Genomic DNA, 19,384 nt, shown 5'->3' on the forward strand with positions numbered 1-19,384 from the left:
GATTTAACTAAAATAAATGGAATGATCCGTGCTGTTACAGGGGGAACTCGGGTTTGAACCAAGGACCTCTCGATCTGCAGTCGAATGCTCTACCGCTGAGCTATTCCACCTTGTTCTTAGCCGTAATGTCGATTTAACTAAAATAAACGGAATGATCTGTGCTGTTACAGGGGGAACTCAGGTTTGAACCAAGGACCTCTCGATCTGCAGTCGAATGCTCTACCATTGAGCTATTCCCCCTAGTTCAAGGCCGTAATGTCGATTTAACTAAAATAAAGGCAATGATCCGTGCTGTTACAGGGAGAACTCGGGTTTGAACCAAGGACCTCTCGATCTGCAGTCGAATGCTCTACCGCTGAGCTATTCCCCTTTGTTCCTCGCCCTAATGTCGATTTAACTAAAATAAAAGGAATGATCCGTGCTGTTACAGGGGGAACTCAGGTTTGAACCAAGGACCTCTCGATCTGCAGTCGAGTGCTCTACCGCTGAGCTATTCACTCGTGTTCATAGCCGTAATGTCGATTTAACTAAAATAAACGAAATTATCCGTGCTTTTACAGGGGGAACTCGGGTTTATACCAAGTACCTCTCGATCTGCATTCGAATTCTCTACCACTGAGCTATTCCCCTTTGTTCATAGCCGTAATGTCGATTTATCTAAATTAAACGGAATGATCCGTGCTGTTACAGGGAGAGCAGGGGTTTGAACCAAGTACCTCTTGATCTGCAGTCGAATGCTCTACCACTGAGCTATTCCCCCTAGTTCAAGGCCGTAATGTCGATTTAACTAAAATAAAGGCAATGATCCGTGCTGTTACAGGGAGAACTCGGGATTGAACCAAGGACGTCTCGATCTGCAGTCGAATGCTCTACCATTGAGCTATTCCCCCTAGTTCAAGGCCGTAATGTCGATTTAACTAAAATAAAGGCAATGATCCGTGCTGTTACAGGGAGAACTCGGGTTTGAACCAAGGACCTCTCGATCTGCAGTCGAATTCTCTACCACTGAGCTATTCCCCTTTGTTCCTCGCCCTAATGTCGATTTAACTAAAATAAAAGGAATGATCTGTGCTGTTACAGGGCGAACTCGGGATTGAACCAAGTACCTCTCGATCTGCAGTCGAATGCTCTACCACTGAGCTATTCCCCCGCGTTCGTAACCGTAATGTGGATTTAACTAAAATAAACGAAATGATCTGTGCTGTTACAGGGGGAACTCAGGTTTGAACCAAGGACCTCTCGATCTGCAGTCGAATGCTCTACCACTGAGCTATTCCCCCGCGTTCGTAACCGTAATGTCGATTTAACTAAAATAAAGGCAATATTCCGTGCTGTTGCAGGGAGAACTCGGGTTTGAACCAAGGACCTCTCGATCTGCAGTCGAATGCTCTACCACTGAGCTATTCCCCTTTGTTCCTCGCCCTAATGTCGATTTAACTAAAATAAAAGGAATGATCCGTGCTGTTACAGGGCGAACTCGGGTTTGAACCAAGTACCTCTCGATCTGCAGTCGAATGCTCTACCACTGAGCTATTCCCCCTTTTTCTTAGCCGTAATGTCGATTTAACTAAAATAAACGGAATGATCCGTGCAGTTACAGGGAGAACACGGGTTTGAACCAAGGGCCTCTCGATCTGCAAGCGAATGCTCTACCACTGAGCTACTCCCCCTAGTTCAAGGCCGTAATGTCGATTTAACTAAAATGAAGGCAATGATCCGTGCTGTTACACGGAGAACTCGGGTTTAAACCAAGGACCTCTCGATCTGCAGTCGAATGCTCTACCACTGAGCTATTCCCCCTAGTTCAAGGCCGTAATTTCGATTTAACTAAAATAAATGGAATGATCCGTGCTGTTACAGGGGGAACTCGGGTTTGAACCAAGGACCTCTCGATCTGCAGTCGAATGCTCTACCGCTGAGCTATTCCACCTTGTTCTTAGCCGTAATGTCGATTTAACTAAAATAAACGGAATGATCCGTGCTGTTACAGGGCGAACTCGGGTTTGAACCAAGTACCTCTCGATCTGCAGTCGAATGCTCTACCACTGAGCTATTCCCCCGCGTTCGTAACCGTAATGTGGATTTAACTAAAATAAACGAAATGATCTGTGCTGTTACAGGGGGAACTCAGGTTTGAACCAAGGACCTCTCGATCTGCAGTCGAATGCTCTACCATTGAGCTATTCCCCCTAGTTCAAGGCCGTAATGTCGATTTAACTAAAATAAAGGCAATGATCCGTGCTGTTACAGGGAGAACTCGGGTTTGAACCAAGGACCTCTCGATCTGCAGTCGAATGCTCTACCGCTGAGCTATTCCCCTTTGTTCCTCGCCCTAATGTCGATTTAACTAAAATAAAAGGAATGATCCGTGCTGTTACAGGGGGAACTCAGGTTTGAACCAAGGACCTCTCGATCTGCAGTCGAGTGCTCTACCGCTGAGCTATTCACTCGTGTTCATAGCCGTAATGTCGATTTAACTAAAATAAACGAAATTATCCGTGCTTTTACAGGGGGAACTCGGGTTTATACCAAGTACCTCTCGATCTGCATTCTAATTCTCTACCACTGAGCTATTCCCCTTTGTTCATAGCCGTAATGTCGATTTATCTAAATTAAACGGAATGATCCGTGCTGTTACAGGGAGAGCAGGGGTTTGAACCAAGTACCTCTTGATCTGCAGTCGAATGCTCTACCACTGAGCTATTCCCCCTAGTTCAAGGCCGTAATGTCGATTTAACTAAAATAAAGGCAATGATCCGTGCTGTTACAGGGAGAACTCGGGTTTGAACCAAGGACCTCTCGATCTGCAGTCGAATTCTCTACCACTGAGCTATTCCCCTTTGTTCCTCGCCCTAATGTCGATTTAACTAAAATAAAAGGAATGATCTGTGCTGTTACAGGGCGAACTCGGGTTTGAACCAAGTACCTCTCGATCTGCAGTCGAATGCTCTACCACTGAGCTATTCCCCCGCGTTCGTAACCGTAATGTGGATTTAACTAAAATAAACGAAATGATCTGTGCTGTTACAGGGGGAACTCAGGTTTGAACCAAGGACCTCTCGATCTGCAGTCGAATGCTCTACCATTGAGCTATTCCCCCTAGTTCAAGGCCGTAATGTCGATTTAACTAAAATGAATGCAATGATCCGTGCTGTTACACGGAGAACTCGGGTTTGAACCAAGGACCTCTCGATCTGCAGTCGAATGCTCTACCACTGAGCTATTCCCCCTAGTTCAAGGCCGTAATTTCGATTTAACTAAAATAAATGGAATGATCCGTGCTGTTACAGGGGGAACTCGGGTTTGAACCAAGGACCTCTCGATCTGCAGTCGAATGCTCTACCGCTGAGCTATTCCACCTTGTTCTTAGCCGTAATGTCGATTTAACTAAAATAAACGGAATGATCCGTGCTGTTACAGGGCGAACTCGGGTTTGAACCAAGTACCTCTCGATCTGCAGTCGAATGCTCTACCACTGAGCTATTCCCCCGCGTTCGTAACCGTAATGTGGATTTAACTAAAATAAACGAAATGATCTGTGCTGTTACAGGGGGAACTCAGGTTTGAACCAAGGACCTCTCGATCTGCAGTCGAATGCTCTACCATTGAGCTATTCCCCCTAGTTCAAGGCCGTAATGTCGATTTAACTAAAATAAAGGCAATGATCCGTGCTGTTACAGGGAGAACTCGGGTTTGAACCAAGGACCTCTCGATCTGCAGTCGAATTCTCTACCACTGAGCTATTCCCCTTTGTTCCTCGCCCTAATGTCGATTTAACTAAAATAAAAGGAATGATCTGTGCTGTTACAGGGCGAACTCGGGTTTGAACCAAGTACCTCTCGATCTGCAGTCGAATGCTCTACCACTGAGCTATTCCCCCTTTTTCTTAGCCGTAATGTCGATTTAACTAAAATAAACGGAATGATCCGTGCAGTTACAGGGAGAACACGGGTTTGAACCAAGGGCCTCTCGATCTGCAAGCGAATGCTCTACCACTGAGCTACTCCCCCTAGTTCAAGGCCGTAATGTCGATTTAACTAAAATGAAGGCAATGATCCGTGCTGTTACACGGAGAACTCGGGTTTAAACCAAGGACCTCTCGATCTGCAGTCGAATGCTCTACCACTGAGCTATTCCCCCTAGTTCAAGGCCGTAATTTCGATTTAACTAAAATAAATGGAATGATCCGTGCTGTTACAGGGGGAACTCGGGTTTGAACCAAGGACCTCTCGATCTGCAGTCGAATGCTCTACCGCTGAGCTATTCCACCTTGTTCTTAGCCGTAATGTCGATTTAACTAAAATAAACGGAATGATCCGTGCTGTTACAGGGCGAACTCGGGTTTGATCCAAGTACCTCTCGATCTGCAGTCGAATGCTCTACCACTGAGCTATTCCCCTCTGTTCCTCGCCCTAATGTCGATTTAACTAAATTAAACGGAATGATCCGTGCTGTTACAGGGAGAGCAGGGGTTTGAACCAAGGACCTCTCGATCTGCAGTCGAGTGCTCTACCGCTGAGCTATTCACTCGTGTTCATAGCCGTAATGTCGATTTAACTAAAATAAACAAAATGATCCGTGCTGTTACAGGGAGAACTCGGGATTGAACCAAGGACGTCTCGATCTGCAGTCGAATGCTCTACCATTGAGCTATTCCCCCTAGTTCAAGGCCGTAATGTCGATTTAACTAAAATAAAGGCAATGATCCGTGCTGTTACAGGGAGAACTCGGGTTTGAACCAAGGACCTCTCGATCTGCAGTCGAATGCTCTACCGCTGAGCTATTCCCCTTTGTTCCTCGCCCTAATGTCGATTTAACTAAAATAAAAGGAATGATCCGTGCTGTTACAGGGGGAACTCAGGTTTGAACCAAGGACCTCTCGATCTGCAGTCGAGTGCTCTACCGCTGAGCTATTCACTCGTGTTCATAGCCGTAATGTCGATTTAACTAAAATAAACGAAATTATCCGTGCTTTTACAGGGGGAACTCGGGTTTATACCAAGTACCTCTCGATCTGCATTCGAATTCTCTACCACTGAGCTATTCCCCTTTGTTCATAGCCGTAATGTCGATTTATCTAAATTAAACGGAATGATCCGTGCTGTTACAGGGAGAGCAGGGGTTTGAACCAAGTACCTCTTGATCTGCAGTCGAATGCTCTACCACTGAGCTATTCCCCCTAGTTCAAGGCCGTAATGTCGATTTAACTAAAATAAAGGCAATGATCCGTGCTGTTACAGGGAGAACTCGGGATTGAACCAAGGACGTCTCGATCTGCAGTCGAATGCTCTACCATTGAGCTATTCCCCCTAGTTCAAGGCCGTAATGTCGATTTAACTAAAATAAAGGCAATGATCCGTGCTGTTACAGGGAGAACTCGGGTTTGAACCAAGGACCTCTCGATCTGCAGTCGAATTCTCTACCACTGAGCTATTCCCCTTTGTTCCTCGCCCTAATGTCGATTTAACTAAAATAAAAGGAATGATCTGTGCTGTTACAGGGCGAACTCGGGTTTGAACCAAGTACCTCTCGATCTGCAGTCGAATGCTCTACCACTGAGCTATTCCCCCGCGTTCGTAACCGTAATGTGGATTTAACTAAAATAAACGAAATGATCTGTGCTGTTACAGGGGGAACTCAGGTTTGAACCAAGGACCTCTCGATCTGCAGTCGAATGCTCTACCATTGAGCTATTCCCCCTAGTTCAAGGCCGTAATGTCGATTTAACTAAAATAAAGGCAATATTCCGTGCTGTTACAGGGAGAACTCGGGTTTGAACCAAGGACCTCTCGATCTGCAGTCGAATGCTCTACCACTGAGCTATTCCCCTTTGTTCCTCGCCCTAATGTCGATTTAACTAAAATAAAAGGAATGATCCGTGCTGTTACAGGGCGAACTCGGGTTTGAACCAAGTACCTCTCGATCTGCAGTCGAATGCTCTACCACTGAGCTATTCCCCCGCGTTCGTAACCGTAATGTGGATTTAACTAAAATAAACGAAATGATCTGTGCTGTTACAGGGGGAACTCAGGTTTGAACCAAGGACCTCTCGATCTGCAGTCGAATGCTCTACCATTGAGCTATTCCCCCTAGTTCAAGGCCGTAATGTCGATTTAACTAAAATGAAGGCAATGATCCGTGCTGTTACACGGAGAACTCGGGTTTGAACCAAGGACCTCTCGATCTGCAGTCGAATGCTCTACCACTGAGCTATTCCCCCTAGTTCAAGGCCGTAATTTCGATTTAACTAAAATAAATGGAATGATCCGTGCTGTTACAGGGGGAACTCGGGTTTGAACCAAGGACCTCTCGATCTGCAGTCGAATGCTCTACCGCTGAGCTATTCCACCTTGTTCTTAGCCGTAATGTCGATTTAACTAAAATAAACGGAATGATCCGTGCTGTTACAGGGCGAACTCGGGTTTGAACCAAGTACCTCTCGATCTGCAGTCGAATGCTCTACCACTGAGCTATTCCCCCGCGTTCGTAACCGTAATGTGGATTTAACTAAAATAAACGAAATGATCTGTGCTGTTACAGGGGGAACTCAGGTTTGAACCAAGGACCTCTCGATCTGCAGTCGAATGCTCTACCATTGAGCTATTCCCCCTAGTTCAAGGCCGTAATGTCGATTTAACTAAAATAAAGGCAATGATCCGTGCTGTTACAGGGAGAACTCGGGTTTGAACCAAGGACCTCTCGATCTGCAGTCGAATGCTCTACCACTGAGCTATTCCCCTTTGTTCCTCGCCCTAATGTCGATTTAACTAAAATAAAAGGAATGATCCGTGCTGTTACAGGGGGAACTCAGGTTTGAACCAAGGACCTCTCGATCTGCAGTCGAGTGCTCTACCGCTGAGCTATTCACTCGTGTTCATAACCGTAATGTCGATTTTACTAAAATTAACGGAATGATCCGTGCTGTTACAGGGAGAGCAGGGGTTTGAACCAAGTACCTCTCGATCTGCAGTCGAATGCTCTACCACTGAGCTATTCCCCCTTGTTCTTAGCCGTAATGTCTATTTAACTAAAATAAACGGAATGATCCGTGCTGTTACAGGGAGAACACGGGTTTGAACCAAGGACCTCTCGATCTGCAGTCGAATGCTCTACCACTGAGCTATTCCCCCTAGTTCAAAGCCGTAATGTCGATTTAACTAAAATGAAGGCAATGATCCGTGCTGTTACAGGGAGAACTCGGGTTTGAACCAAGGACCTCTCGATCTGCAGTCGAATGCTCTACCACTGAGCTATTCCACCTATTTCAAGGCCGTAATGTCGATTTAACTAAAATAAAGGCAATGATCCGTGCTGTTACAGGGAGAACTCGGGTTTGAACCAAGGACCTCTCGATCTGCAGTCGAATGCTCTACCACTGAGCTATTCCCCTTTGTTCCTCGCCCTAATGTCGATTTAACTAAAATAAAAGGAATGATCCGTGCTGTTACAGGGGGAACTCGGGTTTGAACCAAGGACCTCTCGATCTGCAGTCGAAAGCTCTACCGCTGAGCTATTCCCCCTTGCTCATAGCCGTAATGTCGATTTAACTAAAATTAACGGAATGATCCGTGCTGTTACAGGGAGAACACGGGTTTGAACCAAGGACCTCTTGATTTGCAGTCGAATGCGAACTATTCCCCCTTGTTCATTACCGTAATGTCGCATTAACTAAAATTAACGGAATGATCCGTGCTGTTACAGGGAGAGCAGGGGTTTGAACCAAGTACCTCTCGATCTGCAGTCGAATGCTCTACCACTGAGCTATTCCCCCTTGTTCTTAGCCGTAATGTCTATTTAACTAAAATAAACGGAATGATCCGTGCTGTTACAGGGAGAACACGGGTTTGAACCAAGGACCTCTCGATCTGCAGTCGAATGCTCTACCACTGAGCTATTCCCCCTAGTTCAAAGCCGTAATGTCGATTTAACTAAAATGAAGGCAATGATCCGTGCTGTTACAGGGAGAACTCGGGTTTGAACCAAGGACCTCTCGATCTGCAGTCGAATGCTCTACCACTGAGCTATTCCACCTATTTCAAGGCCGTAATGTCGATTTAACTAAAATAAAGGCAATGATCCGTGCTGTTACAGGGAGAACTCGGGTTTGAACCAAGGACCTCTCGATCTGCAGTCGAATGCTCTACCACTGAGCTATTCCCCTTTGTTCCTCGCCCTAATGTCGATTTAACTAAAATAAAAGGAATGATCCGTGCTGTTACAGGGGGAACTCGGGTTTGAACCAAGGACCTCTCGATCTGCAGTCGAAAGCTCTACCGCTGAGCTATTCCCCCTTGCTCATAGCCGTAATGTCGATTTAACTAAAATTAACGGAATGATCCGTGCTGTTACAGGGAGAACACGGGTTTGAACCAAGGACCTCTTGATTTGCAGTCGAATGCGAACTATTCCCCCTTGTTCATTACCGTAATGTCGCATTAACTAAAATAAACGAAATGATCCGTGCTGTTACAGTGGGAACTCGGGTTTGAACCAAGGACCTCTCGATCTGCAGTCGAATGCTCTACCACTGATTTATTTCCCTTTGTTCATAGTCGTAATGTCGATTTAGCTAAAATAAACCGAATGATCCGTGCTCTTACAGGGAGAACTCGGGTTTGAACCAAGGACCTCTCGATCTGCAGTCGAATGCTCTACCACTGAGCTATTCCCACTTGTTCAAGGCCGTAATGTCGATTTAACTAAAATAAACGGAATGATCCGTGCTGTTACAGGGGGAACTCGGGTTTGAACCAAGTTCCTCTCGATCTGCAGTCGGATGGTCTACCGCTGAGCTATTCCCCTTGTTCTTAGCCGTAATGTCGATTTAACTAAAATAAAGGCAATGATCCGTGCTGTTACAGGGAGAACTCGGGTTTGAACCAAGGACCTCTCGATCTGCGGTCGAATGCTCTACCACTGAGCTATTCCCCTCTGTTCCTCGCCCTAATGTCGATTTAACTAAAATAATAGGATTGATCCGTGCTGTTACAGGGAGAACTCGGGTTTGAACCAAGGACCTCTAGATCTGCAGTCGAATGCTCTACCACTGAGCTATTCCCCCTTGTTCATAGCCGTAATGTCGATTTAACTAAAATAAGCGAAATGATCCGTGCTGTTACAGTGGGAACTCGGGTTTGAACCAAGGACCTCTCGATCTGCAGTCGAATGCTCTACCACTGATTTATTTCCCTTTGTTCATAGTCGTAATGTTGATTTAGCTAAAATAAACCGAATGATCCGTGCTCTTACAGGGAGAACTCGGGTTTGAACCAAGGACCTCTCGATCTGCGGTCGAATGCTCTACCACTGAGCTATTCCCCTCTGTTCCTCGCCCTAATGTCGATTTAACTAAATTAAACGGAATGATCCGTGCTGTTACAGGGAGAGCAGGGGTTTGAACCAAGTACCTCTTGATCTCCAGTCGAATGCTCTACCACTGAGCTATTCCTCCTTGTTCTTAGCCGTAATGTCGAATTAACTAAAATAAACGGAATGATCCGTGCTGTTACAGGGACAACACGGGTTTGAACCAAGGACTTCTCGATCTGCAGTCGAATGCTCTACCACTGAGCTATTCCCCCGCGTTCGTAACCGTAATTCAATTCAATTCAATTCAATTTATTATTTTCAATTTGGCTCTATTTTACACAACAAAGCTATCAAGGCCAAGTCTAAAAAGACTTATGGGCCAACGCAACTCATTTTCGACAGAGCCTTCTCAAATTAATACAAATAGTAAGAGTGAATAGTTAAATAAAGTAGATTAATTATATACAGTATATTAATTGCTTGGTTCAGGGTCACGTATTGTTACTAAAATTTGAAAATTGAGGAGAGAAGACGGAAGGACGGATTTATATTAGTGGGGGTTTGTAACAAATAACTTGGCAATATTTTTAAATTGTTGTAGATTAACAGCATTATGTTTGGATAAAGAATTATACATTTTTGCACCTTTGTAGAAAATGGAGTTAAGTTTTTTTGATGTTCTTGAGTAAGGGAGTTTAATGAAGGGCTTTATACGGGTATTGTATTTTTTTGTACCTTCCAGATCGAAAAGATTGGAATTTGTAATTGTCAAAGATTTATATATAAACACCAGGGAACAGTATTCGTATAATTGAGTTATCGTGAATATTTTGAGGCTATTAAATAAAGGTGTACTATGCTCTTTAAAAGACTTTCTAAGAATTAATCTAATTACTCTTTTTTGCAATAGGAGTAGCCTATTAATATTGTACTCAGTGGTATTACCCCAAATTGGGAGGCAGAAAATAAGATGTGGATATATTAGTGAATAGTATAACTGGTGACACAACTTGTCCGTAAATATACTCCTATTTTTTGCTATAAGATATGTACTATTGGAGATTTTTTTAGCAATTTTGTCGATATGTGTATTCCAGTTCAACTTTTCGTCAATCCATAGCCCAAGATATTTTACCTCCCCAACTCTTTTCAATACTATGTTATCAAATTCTAGGTTGCAGCCAGAAGGGACATCTTTCTTTCCTTGGTTCTTAAAAGTTATATATACTGTTTTTTCCGTGTTAATTTGAAGGTTATTATTTTTCAGCCAGCAGCTAATCAGCTGAATATTATAATTAAAGCGATCAGTTAGAATTTCATAGTTTGCATCCGTGTCAACTACCGAAGTGTCGTCTGCATACAGGGTTATGATATCATTCTCAACTGTTCTTGTTAAGTCATTAATAAAGATGTTAAACAGAAGAGGAGACAATATTGAGCCTTGAGGGACCCCACACGTTACGCAGCTCAAGTCAGAATAATTGCTGTTAACCCTCGTTTGGCTGCAGCGATTTGTAAGATAGGAACTAAGCCAATCATATGCGGGGCCCCTAATTCCTAGTCGATACAGTTTGGCTAGCAGAATTTTGTGATCAACCATATCGAAGGCCTTTCTGAGATCTAGAAAGAGAGCTATCACATAATTACCCTTATCTAACCCTTCTATAATTTGTTTATATACTCTGGCTACTGCTGAGTTTACTCCTAGATTCTTACGAAAGCCGAATTGCTTTGAATTAAGGATATCGTATTTATCACAAAAGATTAATAGGCGTTGATTAAAGCATTGGTCGAGTACTTTGGCCACTACTGATAGCAAAGATATGGGTCGGTAATTGTTGGGGCTGGTGGGATCTCCGTTTTTAAAGATGGGTGTAATTATCGCTTTTTTAAGAATTTTCGGATAATGACCACTTGTAAACGTTAGGTTTATTAAATAAGTTAGAGGTTTTAGTATATATAGTTTTATCCTTTTGAGAATTTTAGGCGCTATCCCATCAGCCCCTGGGGCCGCTCCCTCCCGTACCTTGTTTATAGATGTGAGGACCTCGTTTTCTTCTACCGGTATCAGGGCCATGGAATTCGTAATATGTGTAATATTTTCTAATGTGGTTTGGGAATCATGGGTGTCCCTGGGGACTGGGGGCTTAGTGAAGAACTTATTAAGCTCATGTGGTGTGATTTTTATGGGGTTGTTAGCCTTGTTTTTAGTTTTTCCCAAAAGGTTGTTTACAACTTTCCATGTGTTTTTTAAATTATTCTGCGTCAGCAGTTGCGAGCGGAAATAGCTATTTCTTGTATTTCTAATAGTGTTATTGCAGCGGTTTCTGTAAAGTTTGTATTTGTTGATATTTTCGGTTGACGGGTGTGACTTAGCTAGTTTTTTATAGTAGTTTTTCGTGTGTATGAGGCTTTTAACTTCTGCCGTGAACCACAGGTTCGAATTCTGGCATTTAGATTTATTTTTATTAACGAATTTTTTAATTGGACAGTATTGATTAAGTCGACTAACAAGTTTTTCTAGGAACCAGGCATATGCCTGATCTACACTACCAATTTTATATATATCACTCCAATCCATCGCCGCGATGTTAACTGCAAAGCCCTCTATGGCAGTTTTTGTAAAATTACGCCCCATAAAAGATGTGGTATCTACGGCAGATGTGCCAGTCGTATCAAAAGTAGCTAAAACCGGGTAATGATCTGAGACATCCCAATCGGTGATAACCCTTACATTAATATCAAAGTTAGAGTAGCAATGGTCAATCATAGTAGCGGTAGAATCAGTGACTCTAGTAGGGACATTTACCAACTGGTCAAGACCATAACTTAGTGCCAGGTCAATCATATGTGCTACTTCATTACCCGGGGCCAACATATCAACATTAAAGTCACCAAGAATTATTTTATACGAGTTCAAATTGCCCATTTCTTGTAAAAGTACTTCCATTTCTTCTGTAAATTCACGGACGTTGCCCCTGGGCCTATATATCACACACACATAATACCCACCAACCTTAATTCCGTATGATTCTATATTATCTTGCATTCTTATAAGTTTAGGTTGGATTTCAAATTCAATTTCACTTTTAATATAGAATCCAATTCCCCCACCCCCTCTTGTGCTACGTCCAAGACCCACAAAAGTGTAGCTACTTAAAAAATCGTAGTAGGTGTCTCTATACCATGTTTATGGTCAGAGCAAAAATATCTATTCCCTCTTTATGGTTAAATGTTGCGTTACAGAACAGATAAGGAAAATTTGCACTAGCGCTTCTAATATTATGATACAAAATTTTAATCATTGAAATATAAAACTAAAACAATTAGATATACTAGGAACATAATTGAGCATCATTGTTTAGTTACTTTTTGCATTTCACAATCATACTTGTATCTATCATTCCCAACTTCAATTTGGTTTGTACTAACAAATTTGTATTTTTCAGGGCGCATATTTTTGGCAAAATTTCTAAGTTCGTAACGTGCTAGGTCCTGCGCGGGAGTATAGTCATGCTCCACGTATATATTTGATCCTTTAAGCTTGGGGCTGGCTTTCAATATGTCTAACTTCTGATCATAAGTATCTGCTTTAAAAATTATAAATCTATTACGTCCTGTCTTGTAGGGCCCCCTCCTGTACACATTGCTCTGTTTAACTTGAAATTCTAGCTGAAGCTGATCATAGAAAAGAGTCACCACTTTTTGGGCGAGTGAGTTGCGCGATTCAGTTTCCTCGTCAGATATACCCTTAATAACTATATTGTTCCTTCTAGCTGCAACTTCCATGTTTTCAATCTTAAAGTTAGCCTTAGCAATTTCCTTTTTCAAATCTACCCTTTCATCCTTAAATTTATCTTGCAGCAGATTGATTTCATGTTCAAGAGTAGGAAACTTATTTTCTAGGATAGACACTTTCGTTCCAAGACTACTAATCGAATTTTCAATGTTTATCATTCGCGTATTATTATTAGTTAGTTCCGTATATAGTGTGCCTAATTTCCCATTCACCGTAGTGGATTTACAGTCAATATTGTCATTCATTTTTTGTAGTTGGGACATAATGCCGTCATAACCTATTACCTTATCTGCCATTGGGCAGTTTCTTTCCGCGTTATAATCAACAAAAATTACAAATAGGCCACTCTCAGACAGAGCTCTAGACAAGAAAATAAATAGAAATTGCAAATTGCACACTTATATTTACCTAAAAAAAATAGTAAAGTCCAGATTAGCCGAAGTTTACTAGAAGTTATGCTCATGAGCTCTGTCTGAGTTGTGAAGAGATAACACGTCGGTTGCCGTTACACGAAACCTCGGTCGGGCCGCTAGTTTAAAAGGTCACACTATGAAGTTCACAATCAAAGCGGAAAAAAAAGTTTTGGTTTTTTGGCCAGCGGAGACTTTTTAGCAACAACGTTGATTGGTAACCGGTGTTTTTTAGAAATCAGCAGCACGATGATCGCGGTATTTCCGTTTTCTCGTTTCGATGAATTAAATCATACTGTGGTTCATTTGTATCGGATTGGCATTTAGACCGCAAATAGTATAACCAGCACTGGAATAGAGTACAGCAACTAAAAAAAATAGTAAAGTCCAGATTAGCCGAAGTTTACTAGAAGTTATGCTTATGAGCTCTGTCTGAGTTGTGAAGAGATAACACGTCGGTTGCCGTTACACGAAACCTCGGTCGGGCCGCTAGTCCAAAGGTCACACTATGAAGTTCACAATCAAAGCGGAAAAAAAAAGTTTTGGTTTTTTGGCCAGCGGAGACTTTTTAGCAACAACGTTGATTGGTAACCGGTGTTTTTTAGAAATCAGCAGCACGATGATCGCGGTATTTCCGTTTTCTCGTTTCGATGAATTAAATCATACTGTGGTTCATTTGTATCGGATTGGCATTTAGACCGCAAATAGTATAACCAGCACTGGAATAGAGTACAGCAACTACAAAAAATAGTAAAGTCCAGATTAGCCGAAGTTTACTAGAAGTTATGCTTATGAGCTCTGTCTGAGTTGATTTAACTAAAATAAACGAAATGATCCGTGCTGTTACAGGGGGAACTCGAGTTTGAACCAATGACCTCTTGATCTGCAGTCGAATGCTCTACCACTGAGCTACTCCCCCTTGTTCATAACCGTTATGTCGATTTAACTAAAATAAACGGAATGATCCGTGCTGTTACAGGGGGAACTCGGGTTTGAACCAAGGACCTCTCGATCTGCAGTCGAATGCTCTACCACTGAGCTATTCTCCCTAGTTCAAGGCCGTAATGTCGATTTAACTAAAATAAAGGCAATGATCCGTGCTGTTACAGGTAGAACACGGGTTTGAACCAAGGACCTCTCGATCTGCAGTCGAATGCTCTACCACTGAGCTATTCCCCCTAGTTGAAGGCCGTAATGTCGATTTAACTAAAATAAAGGCAATGATCCGTGCTGTTATAGGGAGAACTCGGGTTTGAACCAAGGACCTCTCGATCTGCGGTCGAATGCTCTACCACTGAGCTATTCCCCTTTGTTCCTCGCCCTAATGTCGATTTAACTAAAATAAAAGGAATGATCCGTGCTGTTACAGGGGGAACTCGGGTTTGAACCAAGGACCTCTCGATCTGCAGTCGAGTGCTCTACCGCTGAGCTATTCCCTCGTGTTCATAACCGTAATGTCGATTTAACTAAAATAAACGAAATTATCCGTGCTGTTACATGGGGAACTCGGGTTTATACCAAGTACCTCTCGATCTGCAGTCGAATCCACTACCACTGAGCTATTCCCCGTTGTTCATAACCGTAATGTCGATTTAACTAAAATAAACGGAATGATCCGTGCTGTTACAGGGGGAACTCGAGTTTGAACCAATGACCTCTTGATCTGCAGTCGAATGCTCTACCACTGAGCTACTCCCCCTTGTTCATAACCGTTATGTCGATTTAACTAAAATAAACGGAATGATCCGTGCTGTTACAGGGGGAACTCGGGTTTGAACCAAGGACCTCTCGATCTGCAGTCGAATGCTCTACCTCTGAGCTATTCCCCCGCGTTCGTAACCGTAATGTCGATTTAAGTAAAATAAACGAAATGATCCGTGCTGTTACAGGGGGAACTCGAGTTTGAACCAATGACCTCTTGATCTGCAGTCGAATGCTCTACCACTGAGCTACTCCCCCTTGTTCATAACCGTTATGTCGATTTAACTAAAATAAACGGAATGATCCGTGCTGTTACAGGGGGAACTCGGGTTTGAACCAAGTACCTCTCGATCTGCAGTCGAATGCTCTACCACTGAGCTATTCCTCCGCGTTCGTAACCGTAATGTCGGTTTAACTAAAGTAAACGAAATGATCCGTGCTGTTACAGGGGGAACTAGGGTTTCAACCAAGGACCTCTTGATCTGCAGTCGAATGCGAGCTATTCCCCCTTGTTCATAACCGTAATGTCGATTTAACTAAAATAAACGGAATGATCCGTGCTGTTACAGGGAGAACACGGGTTTGAACCAAGGACTTCTCGATCTGCAGTCGAATGCTCTACCACTGAGCTATTCCCCCTAGTTCAAGGCCGTAATGTTGATTTAACTAAAATGAAGGCAATGATCCGTGCTGTTACAGGGAGAACTCATGTTTGAACCAAGGACCTCTCGATCTGCAGTCGAATGCTCTACCACTGAGCTATTCCCCCTAGTTCAAGGCCGTAATGTCGATTTAACTAAAATAAAGGCAATGATCCGTGCTGTTACAGGGAGAACTCGGGTTTGAACCAAGGACCTCTCGATCTGCAGTCGAATGCTCTACCACTGAGCTATTCCCCTTTGTTCCTCGCCCTAATGTCGATTTAACTAAAATAAAAGGAATGATCCGTGCTGTTACAGGGGGAACTCGGGTTTGAACCAAGGACCTCTCGATCTGCAGTCGAATGCTCTACAGCTGAGCTATTCCCCCTTGTTCATAGCCGTAATGTCGATTTAACTAAAATTAACGGAATGATCCGTGCTGTTACAGGGAGAACACGGGTTTGAACCAAGGACCTCTTGATTTGCAGTCGAATGCGAGCTATTCCCCCTTGTTCATAACCGTAATGTCGCATTAACTAAAATAAACGAAATGATCCGTGCTGTTACAGGGAGAACTCGGGTTTGAACCAAGTACCTCTCGATCTGCAGTCGAATGCTCTACCGCTGAGCTATTCCCCCTTGTTCTTGGCCGTAATGTCGATTTAACTAAAATAAACGGAATGATCCGTGCTCTTACAGGGGGAACTCGGGTTTGAACCAAGTACCTCTCGATCTGCAGTCGAATGCTCTACCACTGAGCTATTCCCCCGCGTTCGTAACCGTAATGTCGATTTAACTAAAATAAACGAAATGATCCGTGCTGTTACAGGGGGAACTCGGGTTTGAACCAAGGACCTCTCGATCTGCAGTCGAATGCTCTACCACTGATTTATTTCCCTTTGTTCATAGCCGTAATGTCGATTTAGCTAAAATGAAGGCAATGATCCGTGCTGTTACAGGGAGAACTCGGGTTTGAACCAAGGACCTCTCGATCTACAGTTGAATGCTCTACCACTGAGCTAATCCCCTAGTTCAAGGCCGTAATGTCGATTTAACTAAAATAAACGAAATGATCCGTGCTGTTACAGGGGGAAATCGGGTTTGAACCAAGGACCTCTTGATCTGCAGTCGAATGCGAGCTATTCCCCCTTGTTCATAACCGTAATGTCGATTTAACTAAAATAAACGGAATGATCCGTGCTGTTACAGTGGGAACTCGGGTTTGAACCAAGGACCTCTCGATCTGCAGTCGAATGCTCTACCACTGAGCTATTTCCCTTTGTTCATAGCCGTAATGTCGATTTAACTAAATTAAACGGAATGATCCGTGCTGTTACAGTGGGAACTCGGGTTTGAACCAAGAACCTCTCGATCTGCAGTCGAATGCTCTACCATTGAGCTATTTCCCTTTGTTCATAGTCGTAATGTCGATTTAACTAAATTAAACGGAATGATCCGTGCTGTTACAGGGAGAACTCGGGTTTGAACCAAGGACCTCTCCATCTGCAGTCGAATGCTCTACCACTGAGCTATTCCCCCTTGTTCAAGGCCGTAATGTCGATTTAACTAAAATAAACGGAATGATCCATGCTGTTACAGGGGGAACTCGGGTTTGAACCAAGTTCCTCTCGATCTACAGTCGAATGCTCTACCGCTGAGCTATTCCCCCTTGTTCTTAGCCGTAATGTCGATTTAACTAAAATAAACGGAATGATCCGTGCTGTTACAGGGGGAACTCGGGTTTGAACCAAGTAACTCTCGATCTGCAGTCGAATGCTCTACCACTGAGCTATTCCCCTTTGTTCCTCGCCCTAATGTCGATTTAACTAAAATAAAAGGAATGATCCGTGCTGTTACAGGGAGAAAACGGGTTTGAACCAAGGACCTCTTGATTTGCAGTCGAATGCGAACTATTCCCCCTTGTTCATAACCGTAATGTCGCATTAACTAAAATAAACGAAATGATCCGTGCTGTTACAGTGGGAACTCGGGTTTGAACCAATGACCTCTCGATCTGCAGTCGAATGCTCTACCACTGATTTATTTCCCTTTGTTCATAGTCGTAATGTCGATTTAGCTAAAATAAACGGAATGATCCGTGCTGTTACAGGGAGAACTCGGGTTTGAACCAAGGACCTCTCGATCTGCAGTCGAATGCTCTACCACTGAGCTATTCCCCCTTCTTCAAGGCCGAAATGTGGATTTAACTATAATAAACGGAATGATCCGTGCTGTTACAGGGGGAACTCGGGTTTGAACCAAGTTCCTCTCGATCTGCAGTCGAATGCTCTACCGCTGAGCTATTCCCCCTTGTTCTTAGCCGTAATGTCGATTTAACTAAAATAAACGGAATGATCCGTGCTGTTACAGGGGGAACTCGGGTTTGAACCAAGTACCTCTCGATCTGCAGTCGAATGCTCTACCACTGAGCTATTCCCCCGCGTTCGTAACCGTAATGTCGATTTAACTAAAATAAACGAAATGATCCGTGCTGTTACAGGGGGAACTCGGGTTTGAACCAAGTACCTCTCGATCTGCAGTCGAATGCTCTACCACTAAGCTATTCCCCCTTATTCAAGGCCGTAATGTCGATTTAACTAAAATAAACGGAATGATCCGTGCTGTTACAGGGAGAACACGGGTTTGAACCAAGGACCTCTTGATTTGCAGTCGAATGCGAACTATTCCCCCTTGTTCATAACCGTAATGTCGCATTAACTAAAATAAACGAAATGATCCGTGCTGTTAGAGTGGGAACTCGGGTTTGAACCAAGGACCTCTCGATCTGCAGTCGAATGCTCTACCACTGATTTATTTCCCTTTGTTCATAGTCGTAATGTCGATTTAGCTAAAATAAACGGAATGAATCGTGCTGTTACAGGGAGAACTCGGGTTTGAACCAAGGACCTCTCGATCTGCAGTCGAATGCTCTACCACTGAGCTATTCCCCCTTGTTCAAGGCCGTAATGTCGATTTAACTAAAATAAACGGAATGATCCATGCTGTTACAGGGGGAACTCGGGTTTGAACCAAGTTCCTCTCGATCTGCAGTCGAATGCTCTACCGCTGAGCTATTCCCCCTTGTTCTTAGCCGTAATGTCGATTTAACTAAAATAAACGGAATGATCCGTGCTGTTACAGGGGGAACTCGGGTTTGAACCAAGTAACTCTCGATCTGCAGTCGAATGCTCTACCACTGAGCTATTCCCCCGCGTTCGTAACCGTAATGTCGATTTAACTAAAATAAACGAAATGATCCGTGCTGTTACAGGGGGAACTCGGGTTTGAACCAAGTACCTCTCGATATTCAGTCGAATGCTCTACCACTAAGCTATTCCCCCTTATTCAAGGCCGTAATGTCGATTTAACTAAAATAAACGGAATGATCCGTGCTGTTACAGGGGGAACTCGGGTTTGAACCAAGTAACTCTCGATCTGCAGTCGAATGCTCTACCACTGAGCTATTCCCCCGCGTTCGTAACCGTAATGTCGATTTAACTAAAATAAACGGAATGATCCGTGCT

General features: G+C 43.4%; 1 protein-coding gene and 10 non-coding genes across 11 annotated transcripts; all 11 read right to left on the reverse strand.

The window, feature by feature from the left end:
• Window positions 1–7,448: 7,448 nt before the first annotated feature.
• TRNAC-GCA (transfer RNA cysteine (anticodon GCA)) lies at window positions 7,449–7,520 on the reverse strand. Its single transcript has one exon. It is a non-coding gene; the product is annotated as a tRNA-Cys (tRNA).
• Window positions 7,521–8,219: 699 nt separating this feature from the next.
• On the reverse strand, window positions 8,220–8,291 carry TRNAC-GCA (transfer RNA cysteine (anticodon GCA)). Its single transcript has one exon. It is a non-coding gene; the product is annotated as a tRNA-Cys (tRNA).
• Window positions 8,292–10,587: 2,296 nt separating this feature from the next.
• LOC149696549 (uncharacterized) lies at window positions 10,588–12,259 on the reverse strand. The gene is made up of 2 exons (XM_089867373.1): window positions 10,671–12,259; window positions 10,588–10,591 (listed from the first exon to the last, which is right to left on the reverse strand). The coding sequence occupies exons 1-2, from the start codon at window positions 12,257–12,259 to the stop codon at window positions 10,588–10,590; spliced, it is 1,593 nt and encodes a 530-aa protein (XP_089723499.1).
• A 2,236-nt stretch (window positions 12,260–14,495) lies between these two features.
• Window positions 14,496–14,567, reverse strand: TRNAC-GCA (transfer RNA cysteine (anticodon GCA)). Its single transcript has one exon. It is a non-coding gene; the product is annotated as a tRNA-Cys (tRNA).
• Window positions 14,568–15,275: 708 nt separating this feature from the next.
• Window positions 15,276–15,347, reverse strand: TRNAC-GCA (transfer RNA cysteine (anticodon GCA)). The gene has a single exon. It is a non-coding gene; the product is annotated as a tRNA-Cys (tRNA).
• A 1,210-nt stretch (window positions 15,348–16,557) lies between these two features.
• On the reverse strand, window positions 16,558–16,629 carry TRNAC-GCA (transfer RNA cysteine (anticodon GCA)). Its single transcript has one exon. It is a non-coding gene; the product is annotated as a tRNA-Cys (tRNA).
• A 188-nt stretch (window positions 16,630–16,817) lies between these two features.
• Window positions 16,818–16,889, reverse strand: TRNAY-GUA (transfer RNA tyrosine (anticodon GUA)). The gene has a single exon. It is a non-coding gene; the product is annotated as a tRNA-Tyr (tRNA).
• Window positions 16,890–17,457: 568 nt separating this feature from the next.
• On the reverse strand, window positions 17,458–17,529 carry TRNAY-GUA (transfer RNA tyrosine (anticodon GUA)). The gene has a single exon. It is a non-coding gene; the product is annotated as a tRNA-Tyr (tRNA).
• Window positions 17,530–17,968: 439 nt separating this feature from the next.
• Window positions 17,969–18,040, reverse strand: TRNAC-GCA (transfer RNA cysteine (anticodon GCA)). The gene has a single exon. It is a non-coding gene; the product is annotated as a tRNA-Cys (tRNA).
• A 188-nt stretch (window positions 18,041–18,228) lies between these two features.
• On the reverse strand, window positions 18,229–18,300 carry TRNAC-GCA (transfer RNA cysteine (anticodon GCA)). The gene has a single exon. It is a non-coding gene; the product is annotated as a tRNA-Cys (tRNA).
• A 439-nt stretch (window positions 18,301–18,739) lies between these two features.
• On the reverse strand, window positions 18,740–18,811 carry TRNAC-GCA (transfer RNA cysteine (anticodon GCA)). The gene has a single exon. It is a non-coding gene; the product is annotated as a tRNA-Cys (tRNA).
• Between the last annotated feature and the right edge of the window lie 573 nt (window positions 18,812–19,384).

This window comes from Phalangium opilio, unplaced genomic scaffold (assembly GCF_054372755.1).
Source record: "Phalangium opilio isolate 3A_F unplaced genomic scaffold, DU_Popi_V2 ptg000021l_1, whole genome shotgun sequence".
Classification (NCBI taxonomy): domain Eukaryota; kingdom Metazoa; phylum Arthropoda; class Arachnida; order Opiliones; family Phalangiidae; genus Phalangium; species Phalangium opilio.